The 22,361-nt window shown below is 47.4% G+C and overlaps 1 protein-coding gene across 1 annotated transcript; it reads right to left on the bottom strand.

Moving 5' to 3' along the window:
- Window positions 1–18,910: 18,910 nt before the first annotated feature.
- On the bottom strand, window positions 18,911–21,006 carry LOC119101623 (galactoside alpha-(1,2)-fucosyltransferase 2). Its single transcript, XM_037225024.1, has one exon. The coding sequence runs from the start codon at window positions 20,900–20,902 to the stop codon at window positions 19,772–19,774; it is 1,131 nt and encodes a 376-aa protein (XP_037080919.1). The 5' UTR covers window positions 20,903–21,006; the 3' UTR covers window positions 18,911–19,771.
- Between the last annotated feature and the right edge of the window lie 1,355 nt (window positions 21,007–22,361).

Here is a 22,361-nt window from a genome sequence, read left to right on the forward strand (position 1 = left end):
TTCTGGTGACACACATCTCCCGTTATATAACTCTGTTCACGACTAGGCAAGATACTACGAAAACTAAAAAAAATGGGAGAAGAAACACAAATGCACGGTATGCTGTTATCTTAACCGAGGCATGCATCGGAGAAAACCTGCCTCCGCCTGAAATGGCGTAAAAATCAAATTAAATGACAAAACCTGCCACCACCCTGCTGCCTACCGGCCACGTATCCGCTAAATACCGATAATAACATGTTGCTCTGACAGTTGTCTCGGTGTTGCTATATGCGATCGGCTGCTTTTCGCCTAAAGCCTACACTATTACGTCTCCCGTTTCAAGAGCATTTGTAGCATATCCCACACACTGGGCTTGCCGTAAGCGCGTTGTGCTCTTGCATCTATTATCACAGACTTAGCGAAACGATGATAGGAGCTGAACATATTGAAAACAATTATGATCATATTCAAATTACATGCCCGTATCTTTGTCACGTTTCCTTCAGTCTTACGCGTTTGCTGCAGTTCTTATACGATAACAGCGATCGATTGCGTTGGTCGATCATGTCATCGTTCGCGACATTTTCTTTCCGCGCCAACTTGCCTGTCGCCAAGCGTGTGCGAACAGTCTGGCACGTCAATGAAGATGTTCTAGTTGTTCGGACGGGGAAAGTTTCGCGAGCATCGGAACCTTTCGGCACCAGCCGATGGACAGAGCACAACTTGTCGGGAGAGACTTGGCCTTTTGGGACGGGGTCATCGTGAGGTCAAGCTATTAGCAAGCAAATATGGAAGGAAGTAAGCATTGTTTTTTCCTGTTCTTCCCGCTATGGCTTCAGTTATTAGCCAAATTAATATCGTTTCACAAAAAATCGTTGCCGATGACCGACGCAGCAATAACATGCCGTTTGACCCTCGCCATGACAGCCGGTGATTATGGCACGTGTTTTGATATCAAGACGTGTTCCTAGATTTTCTGGTCTCAGAACGGCGGCAGTTTGTGATGAGCACTCGACGGCGATCTATGGCTGCTTCAGAGTGGCCGGCGGCAAGAGAATTGCTCTTCAGAAAGCACTCAGAATTGAACAAGACACACGCCAATTTAAGGTTCGTGTCACCGCAAGGCTCGTTCTCGTTACCATAAAGTAAAGCTACAAAGTGCGGTTTTCTGTAAAATTCGGCATTTGACCTGTCAACAACATAAAAACTGGTACCAATCGTGAGATCGTGTTCAGAACAATATCCTGATGTTCTCGGCAATCTCTGTCTTTATAAGCTTGGAAACGCCGGGGGAGCGTCGCATCAACACCCTCTCCCCCTATCAGTCCATCAGGGCGATGGTTAAGACATACAGCGGGCATAGGTACGCACAACGCACATGCAGAAGGGATATTACTATCAAGCACATATGCCCTAAGCGTGACATTGCATGAAACCACACTTTTGCACTGCGATCTGTAGGTGCCAAAGCTCTCCCGTTATGTTACTCCGGTCATAATTCGGCCAGATATTCCGGAGGCTAGACAATATTCACAAGAAACAAAAAAGTGCACAATATGCTATCATTTTCACTGAAAGAGGTATCTAAATTACTTGTCGCCATCAATCACGAAAACATATATGATGCATGTGAGCATCCGGCGTGGCAGTGTTTTTGCGACATAACTGTTTTTGGAGGTGTATTCGCATTGCCCTGCCATGAGGCTGTCGTTAGTGAACGGGGACACGCACTGAAGCTAATTTTCGATAACAAACCCTATCAACACCTAAAATGGTCCTTTGTCTTGGTCGATTCTAGACCACTACTTGGCGCGAAATCTGATGTACGACTTAACTGCATGCCCATTGATTAGCAAAATGCACTTATCCATATGGATATATATATATATATATATATATATATACATATATATATATATATATATCAAAAATATACGCGAAGCAGATTGTTCTTCATGCATGTTTTGTTAAACATCACGGCGGTCTTAGCATTAATGAGCTTTTCGGATGCTTTCTGGATCAATCTGATGACAGCTGTCGCTTCTTCTCGCTGGTCGTTGAAGATGCCACCACAGCTCATGGTACAAAGACGATATAGATTGACATATTGCATGGCCTGGTAGTACTTATACCTCTCAACGTTCCATTCTTCATTGGACATTTTCTCGAATGACGATGTTGGACAAAGTTGAGATCGTAGTACGTTTGTAAACAAGCCCCGCGTTACGGCATTCTGGGTAGCGATGCTGTGACGTTATCATGGGACTAAGTCATATGGCACCAACGCTATGGCGGCGTGAAAACGTTGTTCTTTACAGGCTGATTTAAACACGATTATTTCCACAAGCCGGTTTTTTCGACCTAGCACATTCAATGAAACATTTTCAGCTAGAGAATGGCGTTGGTTTGCACCAGAGCCACAGACTTATTGATGGAATGCGCTTCCAGCCTGCCACCAATAGACAGATGGGGTTACCCATTCACCAGTGATTTATCTCAAACAACTCAAGCCGGAAGTGCTCAGAAACAGTCTGTGTAAAAGAGTACAACATGCAACAACAAAAACATCGTATGGAAATCAGGTACGGCAAGCCAGACGGGCTCGCAGCACCCTGGGACGCACACTGATAAGTTGGAATGCACATCCTGTAGCCTTAGGGAAGCGTTGTCAGGGTGGATGCAGGGCTGGCCAGCCCTTATGGGGGTAGTGAGTGGTGAACGACTGGGGCCTAAATACAGCACGTTCTATTTCAGTTCAAGATAGCGGAGTTTTCCTGTAAAATGGGCCGATTTCTGGCAAGTTTTGTCAATTCTGCCAGTCAAACAGACGAAGCCCATGTCTCAACTCCTAAGTAGTCTAGTGGAGATAGTTAAGGGCGAAGTGGATTTGATTATCTGTGCATCATTGTTTTATCTAACTCATCCAACATTTTTAAAAATATTTCATCCGAACCCTTTGAATGGTCGGATTTCAGGGATCAGAGCTCGCTATAAGCAGTGCTTGTTGTGTGAGCCCTGACCCCTATCACCCGATCGCGCAATTCCATGTCAACGTCAGAATTTGGTGGCGAAAAGTTAACGTGCCGCAATGCCTGGCACGGTCCGTCCTGCCCTCTGACGTCAACTGACCTTCAGCGCGACCGCTGCCACCGGCCGCAGGCCATACCCGTCGAGGGCAAATAGCGAGCGTCCTAAAACGATTCGAACCCACGCCGCCACGGGTGGGTGGATCGGAAGACAGGCGCTCTGACCAGCTGAGCCACTGGGACGGACAAAATTAGATAAGATTTATATAAATCATATAGTAATTGTTAAAATTACAGATCTGTATTTTAACATCCAGAAAGATCATAGCATAGCGACAGCGAAATGCTTGGCAGCTGCGCTCCTCACATAATCTTATGTTCACATTTTACCTCATATAGATACTGTGGTGCGAACATATGCGCAATCATTGCCCATTAATTTAACGGTAGCATGACATGTAATTGCATAGCTTATTAACATATAAATATTCCTTTTGCAAAACACATACATATAGATACTCACGTGTGTTGGCTTCGACGAATTTGGTGCGCGTCCTGGAACTAGAAAACGTGGTTTAGTACGATTTGTTTTTTGAATCAGATCCCAGTACTGAGTTGCCTTCAGAAGTTTTTATACGCAAAATTATGAAATCTTTTCACATAACCTTATATTAACAATAAAAGAGACGACGCGCGCGTGAATGCGTTCTTGATTTGTTTGCCGGGCTGCCCCGTTCGCCGGCCCGCCGTGGGCGTGGCTGCCGGCCGGACCGTCGAGCTGGACAGCCTCTGGGGTGTTCTGTGTGTCTGAGCCCCGCGCTCAACCGATTGCACATTATTATTTCCACACATATACAGTGATTGAGCGAGAGAATTGTCTGCAAATTTGGCGGGCGGCGGTTTGTTTGTCGGGACGGGCTGTAATACCGATTGGGGCTTTACGTCTCACCGGGTGCTTTGGCCATTTCGAGGCGGAACGCCTCTATGAAGTATTTGTGAGGCATTAGGTACGTGAGATGCGGTAGTGGTCTGGCCGGGACTCCATCCCAGGGTAGAAAAGTCCAGAGATGAGCACCCTAACCACTAACCACCATGCCACCATCGCCCCTCTACGGCGCGGAACTGCACCCGTCTCGATAAACTCCAGACTGGTCTTGCTGGACCCCAAATTCTATGCTTAGGAGGTTCTGAAGCGTAAAAGGAAAAAAAATTGATGAAGAGGATGGCTGATACAACCTCGCGATGTTCCCAATTCATTCAGCTTATGTATCGCAAACCAGCTCAGTGACATATACTCTGCTCCGCTGTCCAGATGGTGAATCAACAGCGCCTTTAAGCGCGGCACGTGCGTAGTGTTTTGCGTGACGTCTGGCGGGCAGTTCAATACATTTGCAGTCAACGTGTTGTTTTACTTTCTTTTTACCTGCCACTAGGCGTGCGGTTGCCTATTCAGTCGCCGGGGTTTCATCCCCCGCGGGAACTTGGGTTGCGGCCTGCAGATTTGTGAAAAAGTGAGACAAATTCGGAGAGAAACCAGTTTGTTCGTATATTATCACGGTACTCTTCGCTTGCATTTCCATCGCTCAGGCAACCAACTTATTTTGATAAAACACGCCCGTTTAAAATGTACCTATTTGAAGAAACGAATTGTTTGTAGGCTGGGCCATTGAACGTGTCTCACCACGGAGTAGTATCCGGATTCAGCTGATGAGACAGCCCCCACCCCTTCTCTTTGAGAGTAAAGGACTGCAGAATTCAGAATATGTCCCGTTTGGAGAAGCGTGTGACAGAATTTGCAGCTGGGGGAGGGATGGGAATCAGCCAAATTAAATCACTAACAATGTGGGCTAGCTCGCCAGGGCCCGAATATCTATATTCGGGCCTACCTGGAGCGGATATCAAATCAGTTAGCCTTACACATCAGTCATCAATTCCTTCAAAAAATGAGAAACATCTTCAACACAAAGTAAATAACGGAACCAAATACCACGGAGAATGTTTTGCATAGCCAACAGTACCAAACAGCAGTGACCCCGACAAGTGTTTTCCACTATTACCGTGCAGCTATTGCCGAGTAGCCAGCTATTTCCGATGCCACGAGGCAGGGATCAAAGTTTTGAATTTTTATTGCGCCTGCTGCCAAGGGCGCGCTGACGCGGCAAAGTTTGTGCGTTCAAACAAAACGTTGTCCATATCCATGCACAGTGGTTTAACTTGGCAACACTGTACCGCATGACGTCACTCGTCGGCTGAGGCGGGAGAAATCGGTTCTGGTAGCCCCCGGGCAATATCCGAACCAGGTGGAGTTCCATTCAGTATCCGTTAGGTGGAGGGTTGAGAGGAAGCGGGACAGCATCCCAACCCGTGGATCTCACGCACGCTGGACTTTATTAATACTGAACGTTGTGAACACTGGACGCTGCGAGCCTGGACTTTATGATTCCCCCCTCTATCTAAGGGTTTTTGACGGTTTCTGGATGTTATGGACGCTGGATGCTGCGATTCTGGACCTTTTTACCACTGGACTTTATGAACTCTGGACGTTTCAATGCACATCCCCTCAGATAGCCAAGGCAAACATAAAGGCATAGGAACCTAAATGTGCTCTTATAAATGTACCTAAGATACCCACATAAGGAGATAATAGGTATGTAATGTGACAATGGGGAGAATGGGTATTTATACCCATATCTAGACTCAATGGCATTCATTTAGTACATTCAAACTGCAAAATGTTTACCGCACCCCAGGTTGGTCAATCCTGTGTTCACTGCTTTCCTCATCAAATTCGGCGAAACTAGAGCTCTGGTGGGAGTCTATGACCACTAAATTTATTAGTCATTGCACACGTTCCTGGATATCCATTTTGAAAGCAACGGGACTTAAACCATGTTAATTATACAGAGCCTATATTGCTAGTCTATTAAATGTCATAACTTGTATAAAGAACGACGTAAAACCGGAATCCCGGATGATCTCACGGGAATACTCACCGCACGGTGTCCAAATTGCAGCAGACAAGTCTCACGCTACGTCAACTGACACCTCCTATCATCTCTTGCAACTCCGTCGGCTGTCTCTTTAAGTGACCTGGCCTTTCACTGAGATGCGGCACTGTACCGGACGTTATTGGCTTCTTATGGCAATGGTACAGGGGTCCGCGTACAATAATCACGGCTAAACACCCGAAGACCTACAAATCGTGGACGGTGATATGAACGAGATCATCAGCTTCAACATGCCATGCAAGTGTGTTCAGATCGACAGAAAACACCTTAGCAGGCACGAGACGACGACACTTTAGATCCTTTCCGTTTAACCAGACATAACACATTCCGTCCAAAGGACTTCTTACAAACACAATAAAACAACATTCACAAGCTTTACAAGTGATTTATGCAGCCAAAAAGGAGGCTGCACCAAGCACGGCTACAGTTTCCCGTCCTCAGGCAAGCACATCATCATCATAAAACCATCAAATGCACCATGTTTCATGAACATGAAATGATCGTAGCACTAAAATGAGAGAAAGCAATCTGCATAAAAACATTTATATAGTCAGTTGTCTGTTAAGCTACCTAACTTGCCGTTCCATGACATGAACTTGACATGACATGTTCTGCCACCCAGCGCTCGATTTTGCTCGACGCAGTCCTGCAGACTGTGCGGCGCTGCGGCACGACGCTGTCTCAGGTCCCGCTGGTACGGGTGGCTGCTCCTTCCGGTCTTCGGAGGACGACCAGCGAGCACACGCTGCCGTCCATGAAGTGGACAGGCTCTCCGCCTCTCCGGCCGGAGGACGGGGATGGTGGCCACGCTTCTCCGCTAACCTAGATGGTGGGCACGCTTTTCCGCTAGCAAAACAAAAGAAAAACCCACACAAAATGGGGATATCCCCTTTGCCCGACAGTAATGCTGCGATGCCGAAGTCGAGCCAAGGTTATAGAAACCTCTTTTTAATGCATCGCTCGTGTGCCGAAAATGTGAAACATGACGAACCAACCAGAATCTGTCGGCACTATTGCTCCCGTTGTTTACCTGGGTTGCCTGGAAACGCATGCACGAAAAAATGTATGCGAACTGGGGAGCCAAGGGGCAATATCCCCGCACCTTTCAATATGAAGGAGAGTGGCCACAATTTTAAATGGCCCACCCCGTTTTTCAGATTGTGTTTAGCTTACTTTTGTGCTACCATAAACATGTGTGCCAAGTTACCAAATTTACCAGCCATCAAACCGCACTGAACGAAACTGCTGGATGCATTAAGGTGTACCATATTTTCATGCGATGCAAGGTGAATTGTGATATTTTGGGAGAAACTCCAGGTAGCCTGATACCAAAAGCTCCACTGTGTCTTTTATGAAGCCCTGATCCTTTCGACGGTCTGCTTACAGCCCCCTCAATATACGTTTCTGAAGCTCAAAGAAGACACATCAAGACGGCATTTGGCGTATAGCGTTCCAGGCAAAAATCAGGCTTTTATATCATGCCGGCGTTTCATGTCACCTGCACAAAGCTAGCGTTGCCCACCTGATTATCGTCTTAATTAATAATTTTACTTGTAATGCCGTAAGTTCGTGTGCGCTTTCAATCAGCATGGTCATAGCGACATCTGCCTCACCGATGCATCATTTTTAGACATGTTACGCAACATGGGAAGACCATTAGGCGTTCCAAGCAACACATGGCTAAGCCGAGCGTAGTAAGGACACAAAGCTCAACGACATGTCAGTGGTTAAATGATTAAATAGATAAGACAGTAGTATTAGCCTCATTCCTCCGAAAAACCAGGAGAATGGAGATATAGTTAAGTGGATATTTTGGCAACATGCCTTTCTCGAAACAATAGCAGAAGAGTATAGCTTCGAAAATCGTATCTTGATTGTTTCTTCTGCTATTATTTCCAGAAAGGCATGTTGGCGAAATATCAGCGTAGCTATATCTCCATTCTCCTGGTTGTTCCGATGGATAAGGCTAATATTACTGTCTTATCTAGGTGGCTAATGTTCCTCGTTGATGCACTGAACAACTTACGTAATTATATGTGAAACATAAAACAACGAGCCAGTAATAAAGCAAACTTTCGGCCTCAAGCCACCTACGGGATGTTCTAGACATCTACAGCTGTAGTCAACTCGTAAATGGCTTAATGGCACGTGCACGTGGCACTTGCATGTGCCAAGTGTTGCGAGCTGTTAAGATTTCGCCGTAAAATGCTCCCGTTACCCCTACATTTTATGATTAGTTGGTGGTGTCAGGGATCACGAAACAAGCGCCATTGTATGCGGGCGCTGATCTCAGAAATGTGTGTTATCACAGATTATGTCTTACCCTTTAGTAATTGAATAGTGCTGCCGATAACAATATTTGACTAGCACCTTTTAAGAAGATTTCATATTGTAACCGATTCCTTCTCTTAAATTTCGTACATCTGGGCAAATGGTAATCTCTGCCCACCATCCCATCGCCTCATATGCTAACAGAGCCGACCGTGCAGCAGCCTCTTCAGCTCATTTCGATTCTAGTCAAGCTTTACTACCACACCGTTAAACGAATGGGCCGGCCATCAATCACTCCACTCTTGTGACCTTTCTGCTGCCGAGGGCATGCGTCAGGATCAGGACTGCTCCGCGTAGCGGCTGTACGAGACGTGACAGTCTAAGGCTACAGAACCAGCACCATGGCACTTCACTGTTGTGTAAATGTACCAGGTGGAAAGTGTGCAGGTAGCGGCGGCCCCCCTCGGCGCCGAAAGCTGCTCGTTGGGTGGTCGCCGCCTCAGGTGGCGGCTGCCGAAGCCTACTCCACCAGGCCGACACCGCATGTATCTATTTAGAGGCGGATAGAAGTCACAGCGAATATCTCGAAGTGGCTTGCCCGGCGCACAGTCTTGCAGCGGAACTCAGGACGGTGGACGCAATGCTTCGGGGAGTCCAATGTATGCGCTAGTCTAGGCTATCAGTTTTACGTTTCGACAAAGTTATGGATTCGAATGCGACATGTGACAGCGAATACGCCAGCTGTCTTCGAAACAGGCATCAATTTCAACGTGTCTCGATAGGAAGATGCCCACGTAGGCAGCGTGGGCACACCGCCCTCCCCGGATGTTTTCCGCCCGTGTTTACCAGCGCAGGTCTTGTTTGATGCTGAGAGGATACCTCCTCAACATTTGGTGGAAATGAATATGGTAGACTGCCCGTGTTTAAAGTACTGTAAAGTACTGTACTGCATGTAACCTATTTTTTCAAATAACCTGTAACCTAGATAACCTGTAAAACTATAACCTAAATTTTGCAATAACCTAAATATAAAAAACACGAGCGTTTCGTGTATGTGCACCGAACACACCCGAGCTATAGGACTGTTGACTGAGCTGCTAAGCCATACTGACTGCTGACAGAGCCCTTAGCCATGCTGACTGCTGACAGAGACCTTAGCCATGCTGACTGCTGACAGAGCCCTTAGCCATGCTGAACGCTGACAGAGCCCTTTGCCATGCTGGCTGCTGACAGAGCCCTTAGCCATGCCGAGTGGTGACTGCTGACGGAGCCACTGACATGTGAAATAGTCATACCAACGGCTACGTAACAAATATATGAAAAAGGCACGGGTAACATACAAGCACAGGGTAAGTGGGCCACACTGTACACTTGCGCAGCGTCTGTTTGTTCGTTGCCGCGACGTATGTTTGCGCGTTCGCTCAGTTGGCGGTCCTGTTATCGCACCGCCACGTTTGACCAGCGCGAGGCCTTATCATCCCGGATGCCGTATCGCGGGCCGATAACGCCGTCACGCTTGGGGGCTGGCAGAACATTCCCGCTGACCGGGTGACTGCCTCTGCCGGTGGCCTTTGAGCTTCCCATTCCAAAGGTCTCACCAGAAAGCTGACTCAGAAGCATATTTTGCAATGCCGGGTTTCCTGGCAGACTGGCGGCACGTTTATGTGACGGATCTTAACTTGACTCAACACATTTGGCAGGGCTGTACTGCGCGCTAGACATCTCTTGTTTTTCATCTGGCGGATAACTTGAAAAAATCAGCGCCAGCAAGAGCTTGGGCTTGCTCCAATGTCAACGTCCTAACACTGCCCGTGACGTATCACCTCTAACATGTCAACATTCTAACACGTCTGGTTATGTGTGATATCCGGCGTTTATATATTTCGTTACCTCACATCATTAAATGACATAAAAAAGGCCTCGGAGTGTGCAAGAATAATCCCCAACCCATACTGCAGTTATTCATCATATCGAATTTGCCACTTGGAACGTGACATTGGAGGGAGTTCTCGGAAGTGCCACTAGCAAGTCGTTTTCTGCGGCGTGAGACGGGAGATATGATAACAGTCTCTCGTCGTGTTGTCTAGCTCACTAATTTCTTTATGATTACATAGGTTTAAACACTGGTTCTCATTAATGCCAAGTACGCAGCTGGCCAAGTCATGTGTACGCCACACCATATTATCATACGTGGGCATAGCGGACGACCGCCTGCTTGCATTGCTATCACTTCTCACCACGTGCTTGTGTCAAGAGTGAAGCTAGTAGTGCCGGACATCTTTGGTAACTCACACCGACGGAACTGATTTACTCGGCGGAAAGCCCCCTCTCACGAAAATATAACGCACGGAAGAGCAGTGTTTTAGAATACGCGCGCTAGTTTGCAAATAACGAAGCTTGAAAATCGTCTGAGCCAACAAAAAGATGTCGACGAATTTGCACTGATTTGCGGTTCTGGCATTAGGACTAAGATGCTGCGAGAGCATAGATATTTTGGGTATATCGGGTCGCGATGGGCAGTGTTCCATATCGAGGGTTTTTCCGAAGCCGTCCGCCCACCGTGTCTTGAATCCACACTTGGTTTTGAAAAGGCGACATTGGCCGCCTTCCGGTCAGTTACTGGTAGGGATCTCAGATACTGCACGCCCCCATCGTCGGCAATTTTTTAGACCCGGTAGAGAGTTAAAGCTGGTACATTTGCATATGCGGTTGGCTTCATGTCTTCATTCGCTTTGGTTTCTGAGATCCGCCGATCCTTAAAACGGTTCAAAACTAACGCGCCAATGAGTTGCGAGCAGGTCAGGTGGCCGTCTGTGCACAGCAACTCATATCTGTGCTGATACGATTGTCCGCTTTCTCCTCCGTCCGAATCAGCTATAGATATAAGCAGACTTGTGCCCGGTTCCCAAGATTTCTTCCCGGGAACCGGTTCCTGGTTCCTGGTTCCGGAACCAGGAAGAACCCAGGAACTAGTTTGGCAGTAAGTCGAAAGATCCAGCAAGAACAGGATTCAGCTTGACAACAAGTCGAAAGATCCCGTAAGAACTAGGATCCAGCTTGACAACAAGTTGAAAGATCCGGGAAGAACCAGGATCCAGCTTGACAATAAGCCAAAAGATCCAACAAGAACCAAGATCCAGCTTGACATGAAAGCGAAAGATCCAGCAACAGCCAGGATCGAGCCTGATACCAAAATGAAAGACCGGCAAGAACCAAGATCAAGCTTGGATTGGACATAGGGACCCAACAAGAACCAAAATCCAGCCTGGCATTATGCTGAGAGATCCAGCGAGAACCAAGACCAAGCCTGGAATATGCATAGTGATCCAGCAAGAACCAAGATCCAGCTCAGGCTTAAGATGGAGATTCAATTTCAGCAAGAACCAAGATCCATTGTAAAGTTATGTTCAGGAACTAGCAAGAACCAGAATCTTGCCAAGAGTTCTTCCCAGCAGTTGCTACTCACCCTCCCCAATTTTTCAGGTTCAGCAAGGTGTGGTGTTCTTAATGTAAATTAATAAAATTAAGTCTATGAACATTCCTGGTAATTCGCTCAAGCTGTTCCTCATATACCATAAAACAGATTTGCTGTTCTTCAATGTTAATAACACTACAAATTCAGAGGAACAAAATTAATAATTTGTCGCGATACAGGTATGATGCGGACCTGCTAGGTCTGCAACTGGGTTGTTAGCTGCCGGATGTTATCCTGAAGGGAAGGGCCCTCTCGTTCGTATATCACAGAAATAATGAAAACTATATATACATATATATATATATATATATATATATATATATATATATATATAGACATACACATACATATATCAGTTTGCATAGTAACAGCACAAAATGATGACCAATCAAGTCACGCAACAACCACCCGCAACACCTCGCACACCAACGTGGCGCCACCGCGCGTCTCTCATCAAGGCCGCAGATAGGAAAGCTAGTGTCACATGTTTCGTTTATCTGAAACCCGAAGGGAATATGACGTCAAGGAACTAAAGCTGGTGAGGCTGGTGAGGCTGGTGTAAGGCTCGTGAGGTTACTCAGTGTGAGAATGCGGGACAGTGGTTCTATTTTATTGATCTCTTATTGCTCATACCAAAAACACACTTTGCGAAGTGCAATAATCCATTTAAATCATCCACGACAATATCGGGCACAAGCAAGGTTTGTATGTGTTGAAATACAGGTTCTGATGATAACAAATGCACTTTGGGCACATGATATGGCGCAAGGCTTGAGACGCAGCTCAAAAGAGGGAAGGGATATTTCAGATGATTTTTTTCCAAGAATAATATAGCATTTTGCACGGTTCTTCTAGATATTCTATTCCAGACATTCTAGTATATTCCATTTTATTCTGTTCATTCATCTAGACATTTCGAGTGTGACTAGGAGGTAGAAAAACTAAGCAGCCATATATACATATCTGTAAATATATGCATATATATATATATATATATATATATATATATATATATATATATATATATATAGATATAGGGAGAGAGAGAGAGAGAGAGAGAGAGAGAGAGAGAGAGAGAGAGAGAGAGAGATATATATATATATATATATATATATATATATATATATATATATATATATATATATACATGTGTGTGTGTGTGTGTGTGTGTGTAGAACCATCCAGTAGTGATATGGAACAAATATTGATTAGGTGATAAGAATGTGTTTTTCCGAAGATCAAGCTCAGCTGGCGTGGTTTCTATAGTAATTTGGAACGGTGACGAACTGACGCGGTCGGTGTGAGGTGTGAAATCTGCGGAATAGAGGAGGTGAGATGAGCCTGCGCCCGATTTTAACGAAATATATGCATTGTGTTAATAGCTTAGAATGTTCCCTCTGTCCATCTACCAGTTACCACCATTTTCTGCTGGAGCGTTTCTGGAAAATGAACTTATAGCACTAATGGTGTGGAGATTTGGCAAACAAAGGAGTTCTGACTGTTTTTCCTGAAAAAACCCGCGAGAACCAGGAACCGAGCTGGATGTTACCGGGGTCTGTGGTTGTGTCAAAAGTTATTGCAACCAAGGCCTGGCATTAGCAGACAAAGGAGCTAAAGCAAATGTGAGTCAGCTCTGGCTCAGCCATAGGTACTTATAACATGGATTACCAAGAAGCAAGCAAGCTGCTTGGTTGCTAAAAGTGACCATATATATATATATATATATATATATATATAACACCAGAAAATCATCCCAATATCTCAGGTGACTATCAAAGCTCAGCAATCATTTCATAAACACGACCAGCCCACCTGCAGACCAAAGTAAGTCCCTCATCGATGCTGCTTTATCATGCATATAATGAATCTATATCTGCCTGAGCCTTGTGTTCAGGCTTCTGGAAAAGCTGTATTGTTGTTGCAGAGTCAGGTCATGCCATTTATTTCGACTTGTCTGTAATGTACTAATCTGCTTTTTTAGAGTAAAGCATTTGGGTTGTGCAGGGTGACCTTTTTTGGTCAGCTTTTCCAACGTCCCAAGACTGTCAGAGTACTCCATATTCTGACCTCAGGAGTCGAGTGTTGGTAAAATAAATACAATGAACTGTAAGACATGGTGTTTAGTATTCACGGCATATTGGTATTTCTGTTGCTTGCCAAAGAACTTATGGGAACCTAGGGCTGGTATTGACATAAAACAAAGGAAACCAGGAGTTGAAGCCAGTGCTTACAAAATAACTAATAGGAACCAAGATGCAGGTCTTGTGTTGTTGAAAGAAACAGTGGGAGCCATGATTCAAGGTTTTGTTTTGTATAAGAGCCAATGGGAACCAGAATGCAGCATAATACTTTGTCAAAAGGTCCATTGGGAACCAGGATATAGGGCTTTGTTTTGTCGAATAAACCAGTGAGAACCAAGATCTTGTTTTGTTGAAAGAACTAGTGAGAACCAAGATACAGGGTCTTGTTTTGTCAAAAGAACCAATGGGAACCAAAATCCAGGGCTTTGCCTTGTCGAAAGATCCGGTGGGAACCAGGACCCAGGGTCTTATTTTATCAAAAGAACCAGTAAGAACCAAGATCCAGCATCTTGTTTTGTCAAAACAGCTAGTGGGAACCAGGATCCAGCGTCTTGTTTTGTCGAAAGAACCAGTGAGAACCAGGATCTAGCATCTTGTTTTGTCGAAAGAACCAGTAGGAACTAGGAACCAACATTAGGAACCAGGCACATGTCTGGATATAAGTAATCAAGCTTGTGTTGCTGCGACGTCGTGCCGTCGAGATCTGGACCGGGGCTCAACCCGTGTACTTTAGCTTCTTTGCAAGCTTGAGTATTTACGCTATACATGCTACTCGAATATGAAATATGGAATTGTAGCAATATTGCGATGTTTCAAGAATACTGACATGCGAATGCGTCACAATCTTAATGGCAAGCTTTAGCAGGTATGCCAAGTATGCAGAAAGGGGATAGAAATACAATTAGCGTTATCAAGTATATGCGGGGAATTAGGTGTCACTTATGGCATAGCTATCAGGAATCGTAACTAACACATCAATGCCGGGACGTCTTGGGTCTTAACACGCGCCCGGGTGGCCGCCTAGATGCCGTTCGCTCGAATGAGGTGGGGGTCAAGTTGACCCCCCCGAAGGTTTTCCAGAATGGTTTTTGAACGGCGTGGCGTAGCTGCGCTAAATTTTGCATACCTGTAGACAATTTAATAGCGGATTTGTTGTCATTACAAATCTAGATGTACCTTGCAAGGTCGCTGACGCATGGTAGGTCAAAGTCAGGCCATAGTTTCAGCGAAGACAATTTCTAGGGAGTCCTTCAATCTGATCCAACAACTGAGTGTTAGACGAACCCATACATATCTGAGATGCTTCATTGGGCAACACATCATTTGAATGAGCAAATTACACTGACCTAAGAACAGGTATGAAGGTCACACGAAGGTCAAAACCAACCTGTTTTACTACTCTAGGGCTTGCTGCATGGCATAGTTTCTGGTGCTCATTTCCAATTTATTGATATCAGGAACCTCATTATACATCATCCATGGACTTCTTAGAGGTCAGAATAGGTTATAGACCTAAAATAACCCAGGTCAACAGAAACATACTGCCTAGCGTAATCCTCGTCGCTTATTCAAATGCCAAACTCGGAGCAATCTTGTGTGCTTTTGATCGCCTTGACTTTCAAAAGGCCAAAAAAGGTCACTGACCTTAAATGAGCATGTGACCTTTTGCTTAGAAACGGTTATCTAGATTTTGGGGGCACCTTGCGAGATCAACCTGTAACTTGACCGTGTTTGACCTTTTTTACCCAAGGGTCATGACCTAGGAACCTGAAACTTAGACTCATGTGAGTACACGTACAGGCCAACACACCCGATAAATTTGGTGTCTCTAGTTTTCTTAGTATCCGAGATGCTAGGGGGTCAAGTTGACCCCCCCACACGAGCGAAGGGTATCTAGCCGGCCACCCGGGCGCGTGTTAAGGGTCAGGCGTCCATGTCTGTGTCCAGTGTGTGCAATATATGATATATTCTGGACGATGCTGACAAGAAGCCAGTGGGTTAAATCTGGGTTAATAAGTGACCGTACAGCTGCCTTGGAATTCACTATTTCTCGTTGGATAATTGCATTGTTGAATGTGTTGAAACACAAAAAAGCAAATCTTCAGCCGAATAAATTGAGCAGCCATCCGGTAACCAACAAATGTTATCGTAATGTTCGTTGTAAGCTACTGATGTAATTACACCCATCCATTACAAATTACACCCAGTGTGGTCGTTAGCCTTGAAGTCATCGATGTGAATAAAATGACAGTTTTGGAAGTTAGCTATTAGTTGTTTATACGTTTGTTGAACAAAGGCGGTTGTCACAGTGCTTTTTGAATCATTAGAAAGGAACACAATTTTTCGTGGGCTTAGCCGTGGTGGCTTTATTCAACCCGGTGGCACAGAAGAGCGCGTCAGAACAAAACTAATAGTGGTACAATAAACTGTGGTGCAAGATGTGATGGTGACTGATCAGCGTTCCGTTGGCAGAAAGTGGCTTTGATGAATACGAGGTAAGATATGCACTGAAGGAAATGCTTGATGATTTTGGTTTTGTCACACAGAAGGGCAATTTCCATTCAGCTGACCACGAAAATTGGGAATACCACGCATAGATCACAACTGCAGACTTGGGAGCGCATAGACGGAACTCGCAGCATTCTAACCACTGCTGCACCTTGTTCAGAGCAGCTTGGAGTCGTAGCAGCATGTGGTCATATCCGGCATCCGAGCGCCAAATCGCACCATCATCAGCGAAAAGGGATGAAAAAATACCCATTGGTAATGTCAAATCATCGGCCGAAAGATGCGGAGCGCTGTTGGCCCATTGGCACCCACACGGACGGACGGCATAGGTGGTCTTCACTCGGGTGTGCTGCAGCAGACATTTTGCGGGGGAGAGGGGGAGGGACCGTTTGTGTTGCGGCCGGAGAGACTCCGTAGCTGCCGACCGTTCGTAGCTGGGCGGCAGGGATGCCGGACAACTTGGCCGCACGCGAACCATATGTGGCCGGAGGGCTTGGACGCCGGCCAGCCTGGGGACGGCAGAGCACATACGGCTGTGCATCCGAACGCCTGGCCAGAGTCGGCTTCAGGGAATGAGTTTACTGAGCTTGGGTGTTTCATGTAACCAAAACATTGTTGAGTGCGGCAATAGTTTTCAAAGGAGGTATGTAGAGATTGCTTCGGTCTGTGTGTCAGATGTCGTTGCTTTTACTTTTGCTGCCTGTGCGCATGATTCTGTGTAATACGGATGTTTTTTGCCTCGCCAGGGCGTCGTGGATGTCTGCAAGACACATCTGTCTTGCCTTTTTTTTGAGCAAATCTACTTTTTAATTCCAGGCACTGGGAAAGGCTGTAAATTGTCCTGTTTCCTTGTGTGAGCGGCCCGATTGGGGTTGTTGCCGCCCCTGGCCTCAGGCTCATGACGCTCATGCCGCCTCTGACTGCGGGCACATGATGTCCACCCACAGTGCAGGCTGACCCCGCATACGTGACCCAGGTGGAGGCTCTGATAACGTGAGATCCTCGTGTGACGATCAAAAATATAGCTCGGAATTCAGGTATGTCCAGCGGAATACTCTACCGTATCATTCATGATCACCTGAAGATGTTCAATTTTGCCTCAAGGTAGATGCCAAAGAACTGTCACGTGAGCAAAAGGGAGGTAGGCTCAGGCTGGCACTTATGGATTTGCAACAGCATCAAGAAGAGGCTGATCGGCTTCTAGAGCCAGTTGCCATCAGAAATGAAAGCTGGTTTCCGCTGCTCAGCCCAGACGCCAGGAGGTGGTCGATGTAGTGGAAACACACAGTCCCGCCATATCCTAAAAAGTCCCGTGCAAACATTCTTCGAAAAGGTTATGTATGTCATGCCACTAACGGTGATTCTGGCGCAGGCCAACTGCACAAAACCATCCTGAGTAAACATTGACTTTCGGCAATCACCGAGTTCCGTTAAGGGGAGGTACACGTCTGGTGCATTCGTCACCACGACAATGCTCCGCATCATGGCGCCGTTGCTGTGACCGATACTCCGACTGACAACGCCATAGAGCTCTGCCGGAGTACCATTCGGACTCCTCAAACCTCACCCCAAGTCACCTCTGGTTGTTCTCTTAAGGCATCACTTCGCAGGCGCCGCACCGCTTCCCATTGCGGTCCGCACGGAGATCGACAATATTCCAGTATGGCAAAAAACCCTTTATAGAGCTTGGGTGAAGTTATGAAAGCCTGTTGCTGTCAGGAGCACTGCATTGAAAAACAGGGCGAATGCGTAGAAAAGTGAACCATCGGCAATGGATGTACATTAAAGATGCTGTCTAAAGGCAAACAGAGCTTATTTTTGAAGGTATTAAATTTACGGATAAATGTAATAAATGCGTATGTGGGTTACCACCCACAAATAGCCCTGTTGTGTAATAGTCATGTGTTCAGAGATATTGCGGGCTCGCTTTGAATCACCTTTATAACATCTTAGTGCTTAAAAGTAAGAAATAACATGTCAGTGTCTATATAGTACATGAGGCTAATGTAGATCTAAGAGACCATACATTCGCTGAAATGAACGCAGTCAGCCAATGCGTGTCTTCTATCGTGCTTACCAAGTAAAAGCCGAGAAAACAGGTACTGACACGTATCTTGAGCAGTTAAGCATACTTGACTCAAGTTAACACTGTGAGGCGCTGCCTCCAATGTTTGTGTGACTAAACCCAAATGATTTCATATGAAATAGCAGCAAGCTTGTCTGAAAAGGGTACAGGTGTCGCGTATGTAGCTTGCATGGACATATCAATGTCCTATTTGCTGTTGCTGTAATACACGAGTGACCGTTAAAGCAAGTGCTCCACGTTTGCATGGAGTTTTGAACTGAAAAAGTCATCGTGAAGACCATTCGGTGCAGTTCACAGCCCCTTTATTCATATCACCTAAAACTCTAGTTTCTGAGCTGCACACCCGCGAAGATGTGCAGACTATTTCTTGCGACTATTTCAAGGCCACTCAGGCATGCGTGATGCCACCGAAACGTCATTCAGTTGTTGCCATCCCATTAACCATGCGGCGTTTAAGGCCAAGAACATTTCAATCATAATCATCGACTGGTTCATATATTTCGTTCGTGAGCACGGTTTCCAAATAAAACGGACCCAAACTGGCTCTCGATCAATATTGTGTAGGCTGTACAAAATTTAAACACGATTTTTGGTTATTTGATTAGTTGGATTAGAGCCAGTAATGTGATGTAATGATAATTAACAACAGTAACAATAATTATTATTTCAAGGCCACAGGATGAAGGAGAGCGGATAACAGAGGGGAGTACTACACGCGCCCGGGGACCAACTCGCCGCGACTTAACCCGGCAGAGGCCCCTGTGCAACGTATGCACCAAGTGCCCAAGGGGGGCCTCTCGGCCCACTCGTGGCTCCTGCGTGCACCCCGCCCCGGACAAGCGACCGCCACCATTCCGGTGTAGGATAAAGCAAGAGCGAGGCGAAAAGAAGCGGATGTTTAAACACGAATCACGTTTTGTGCTACGGGCCGAACCCTGATTCAGATCTCAACGACACGACGTCGTAGGGACTTAAGCCCACCTGAAAGGTGCAGCCAATCGGAGCGGAAACTGCCGATCAGAGGCCCTAGCGCCCCTGTCCGGCGCCAACCCGCTCTCAGGAACGCCTCGTTCGCGCCATGCCGGGTCCATATCCTGAACCCTCGGAATGTTGATTCGGTGGAGTCATGCCAACGGACGCCAGAGCAACGACCTCAACGCGGCGGGCGGCGGCGCGGCCAGGTTGTCGCACAGCTGCCCAGCCGAGCTGCCGGTAACGGAGCGGTCTGCCAAGCCCGAGGTCATGGCCGGAGCTGCAGCCACGGCCGGGCGCCGGGAGCCATCGGGCAGGACCGCTCAGAGGGCTCACAACGGCCGGTCAGCCGCCGTCCGACATCATCTTACTGCAATCCAGTTGGTGGCGCCGGCCAGCTGGATTTCCAACAGCGGCGTGTGCCGGTCGCCGCGCGACAGGTGCGTCTGCGCCTCCGGCACCAGCACCGTGCCGCCAGCCAAGTAAGCGCCCCAGAAGCCGTACGTGCCCACCGTCACGATCGAGTGGTTGCAGGCGGACAGCAGCGCCATGTCACGACCCGGGTCGCCGATGTTGCGGTTGCCTGCGATGACGATGTCGTCACCATGCCCCTTCAGCACCTTGGCAACGTGCGTCAGGTCGTCGGAGCAGACGATGAAGAGCGCGTCGGCAAAGCGGGCGCGGTAGTAGGAAAGAGTCTTGTTGAAGTAGACCTCGTCCGGCAGTGATTCCTGATACTGCTTCCGAATGTACCTCTCGTAGTCGGTCCGCCGGACGTGAAAGCCGATGTATGTCACGGAGCTGCGGTTTCCCTTGGCATACCGCAGGAACTCCTGTGCCTGTTTCTGCATGGCGGTCGTAAACGTGAACTCCTTTACAATTTCCTCGTGGTACGGGTGAAACACGTCGATGCCGTTGCGGTCTGGGTAGTTGCTAATGCGAAAGAAGCGCGGCTTGGCACCGTCATCCTCGGGTGGACAGGCGAGCTTCTCCTCAGCCTGCTGGTAGGTGATGAGCTCCCAGGCGGCGTCCGGCACTTTCGACATCGGCGGTAGCGAGATGTTGGGGAAGTACCTCTTCAGCGTGCCCCGCATGCCGTCTTCCACGTACCCGGTAGCGCCGAACATCCTGCCGTAGCTGTACACGATGGCGTACAGCCCCATTAGATTGCCGAGCCGACCGATCGGCGTGTACACGAGCGACTTGTTGCAGCCGGCGCCACCCAACTCGGGGGGCACGTCGGCGCCGATCTTTCGGCAAACCCAGCGCATCACGTCCCACACTTCCGGCACCAGGCCCACCGCGTGGCGTCGCAGGCGCGCGCACACGTCGAGCAACTCAGACTCCGCGGTCGACTCAGAGGACAGGTTTGACACCAGCTCCACCGGCCTGAGCGGCGCGTGCATTAGGAGCAGGGTGGAGAGTAGCACGAGCAGAATGGCTGCGGCCAATTGCAGCCGCCGGTTCGCGGGGCTGCCACACAGCGGTACCATCCTCGCCTCACCTCGGCGATTCCTGACACCGGCTGCGCACCACCCCCGCCTCGCCGAGACGACTCCTGACACCGACTGACCGGATGGGCGGTGTGCCTGTCGTATCCTGCTGTTTCGACAGATAGACAGGGGCAGGTATGCGTTTCGGACAGTGCCACCAGGTGCGCTGACGTCGCAGTCGCGAGCGTCTTGAAACTGACCTTCGGTCACCAGGGCAGGGAGGATCCAGGATTTTGTGGCGAGGAGGGGCACGCTTCAATTTGATGCCCCTCCCCTCCCAAAGAATTCCCTGGGTTCTTGCCACTTTATTTTCAGATTCTTATGTACCAATCCGTGAAATATATTCGCCGGAATGGTCCAAGTTACTTCTCAATCTCATTTTCTGTTTTTTACGCTGAACTTCAGGATTTCGTGGAGTTTGTGGCGCCCTTGGACTTCGGTGCGTCTGGAAAATGAAGGCGATCTGGACCGAAATGTAAACCTCTGTGCCCCTTTACCGCGAGATTTCGATATTCCTTCGGTCCAGTGAGGGGGGGGGAGGAGGAGGAGGCACAGTCCCCCTGGATCGGCCACTGCACCAGGGCCATCTCGGTCAAAATGATAACAAAACGAGTAGTGTGGGGTATGCTTGAGGCTGGAAAAAGAGTCAGTGGGTGTGCAGGGTGTACGGATAGTGGTGCGTGTGCTAGGTGTTTTCAGAAGCTGGTAGGTAATACGTAATTAACGAACTTATCATGCTCGTGTATTTTAGCGTAAATGCGCTTTTGGTTAAGAGACCTTCTTGAGGTGGGTTAACCTATCAATACACAGAATCGACGAATAAATGACTTGATTGGGGACCTTTTTAAAGACTGCGTCAGGTGTGTGTTTCATGCACTGGTGTGGGTTTTACAAAACGTTGTGTGACCGCAGGTGTTAGCATCACAAAGTGCCCTGATTCCTTAAATGGAAAATTTGGCACCGTCAGAACGAGAAGATATTAAGACCAGCGCACAGTGGTACAGAAAAACACCGAGTTTATTTGTAAAAGATTCGACGCTCATTAGGGACAGACTTGTAGACGCGAGGCCCAAACTGAAGCCCCTGAAAAGAGGTGCTCTACATCTCATGGGGTTTGGAACTGAAGTAAATATTTTGAAGAGCATTCGGTGTAGTTCACAGCCCTGCCTCTTTGAGAAACCCGCCGGGTCTTAGGCTACGCGCTTGCAAATTTGTACAGACTATTTTGAGCGGACTATTTCAAGGTGAGCTAGGCATGCGAAGATGCGCACAGCCCCAGTGCCGCTGCTACCCCGCCCCCTCCATGCTCTCCTACATGACTGCTGTGGTGCTAAGATGGAAAACAATTTTTTATGATATAGAAACTAGACATTGAATTACGTATCGTCAGCATGAAACGGGCTTCGTTCGTTGACAAAGGCCCATGATCGTCATGGCTGCTTAAATCGTCTGGCCCTCG

The sequence above is a fragment of the Pollicipes pollicipes genome, unplaced genomic scaffold (assembly GCF_011947565.3).
Source record: "Pollicipes pollicipes isolate AB1234 unplaced genomic scaffold, Ppol_2.1 Scaffold_4881;HRSCAF=5763_pilon_pilon_pilon, whole genome shotgun sequence".
NCBI classification, from domain to species: Eukaryota; Metazoa; Arthropoda; class Thecostraca; order Pollicipedomorpha; family Pollicipedidae; genus Pollicipes; species Pollicipes pollicipes.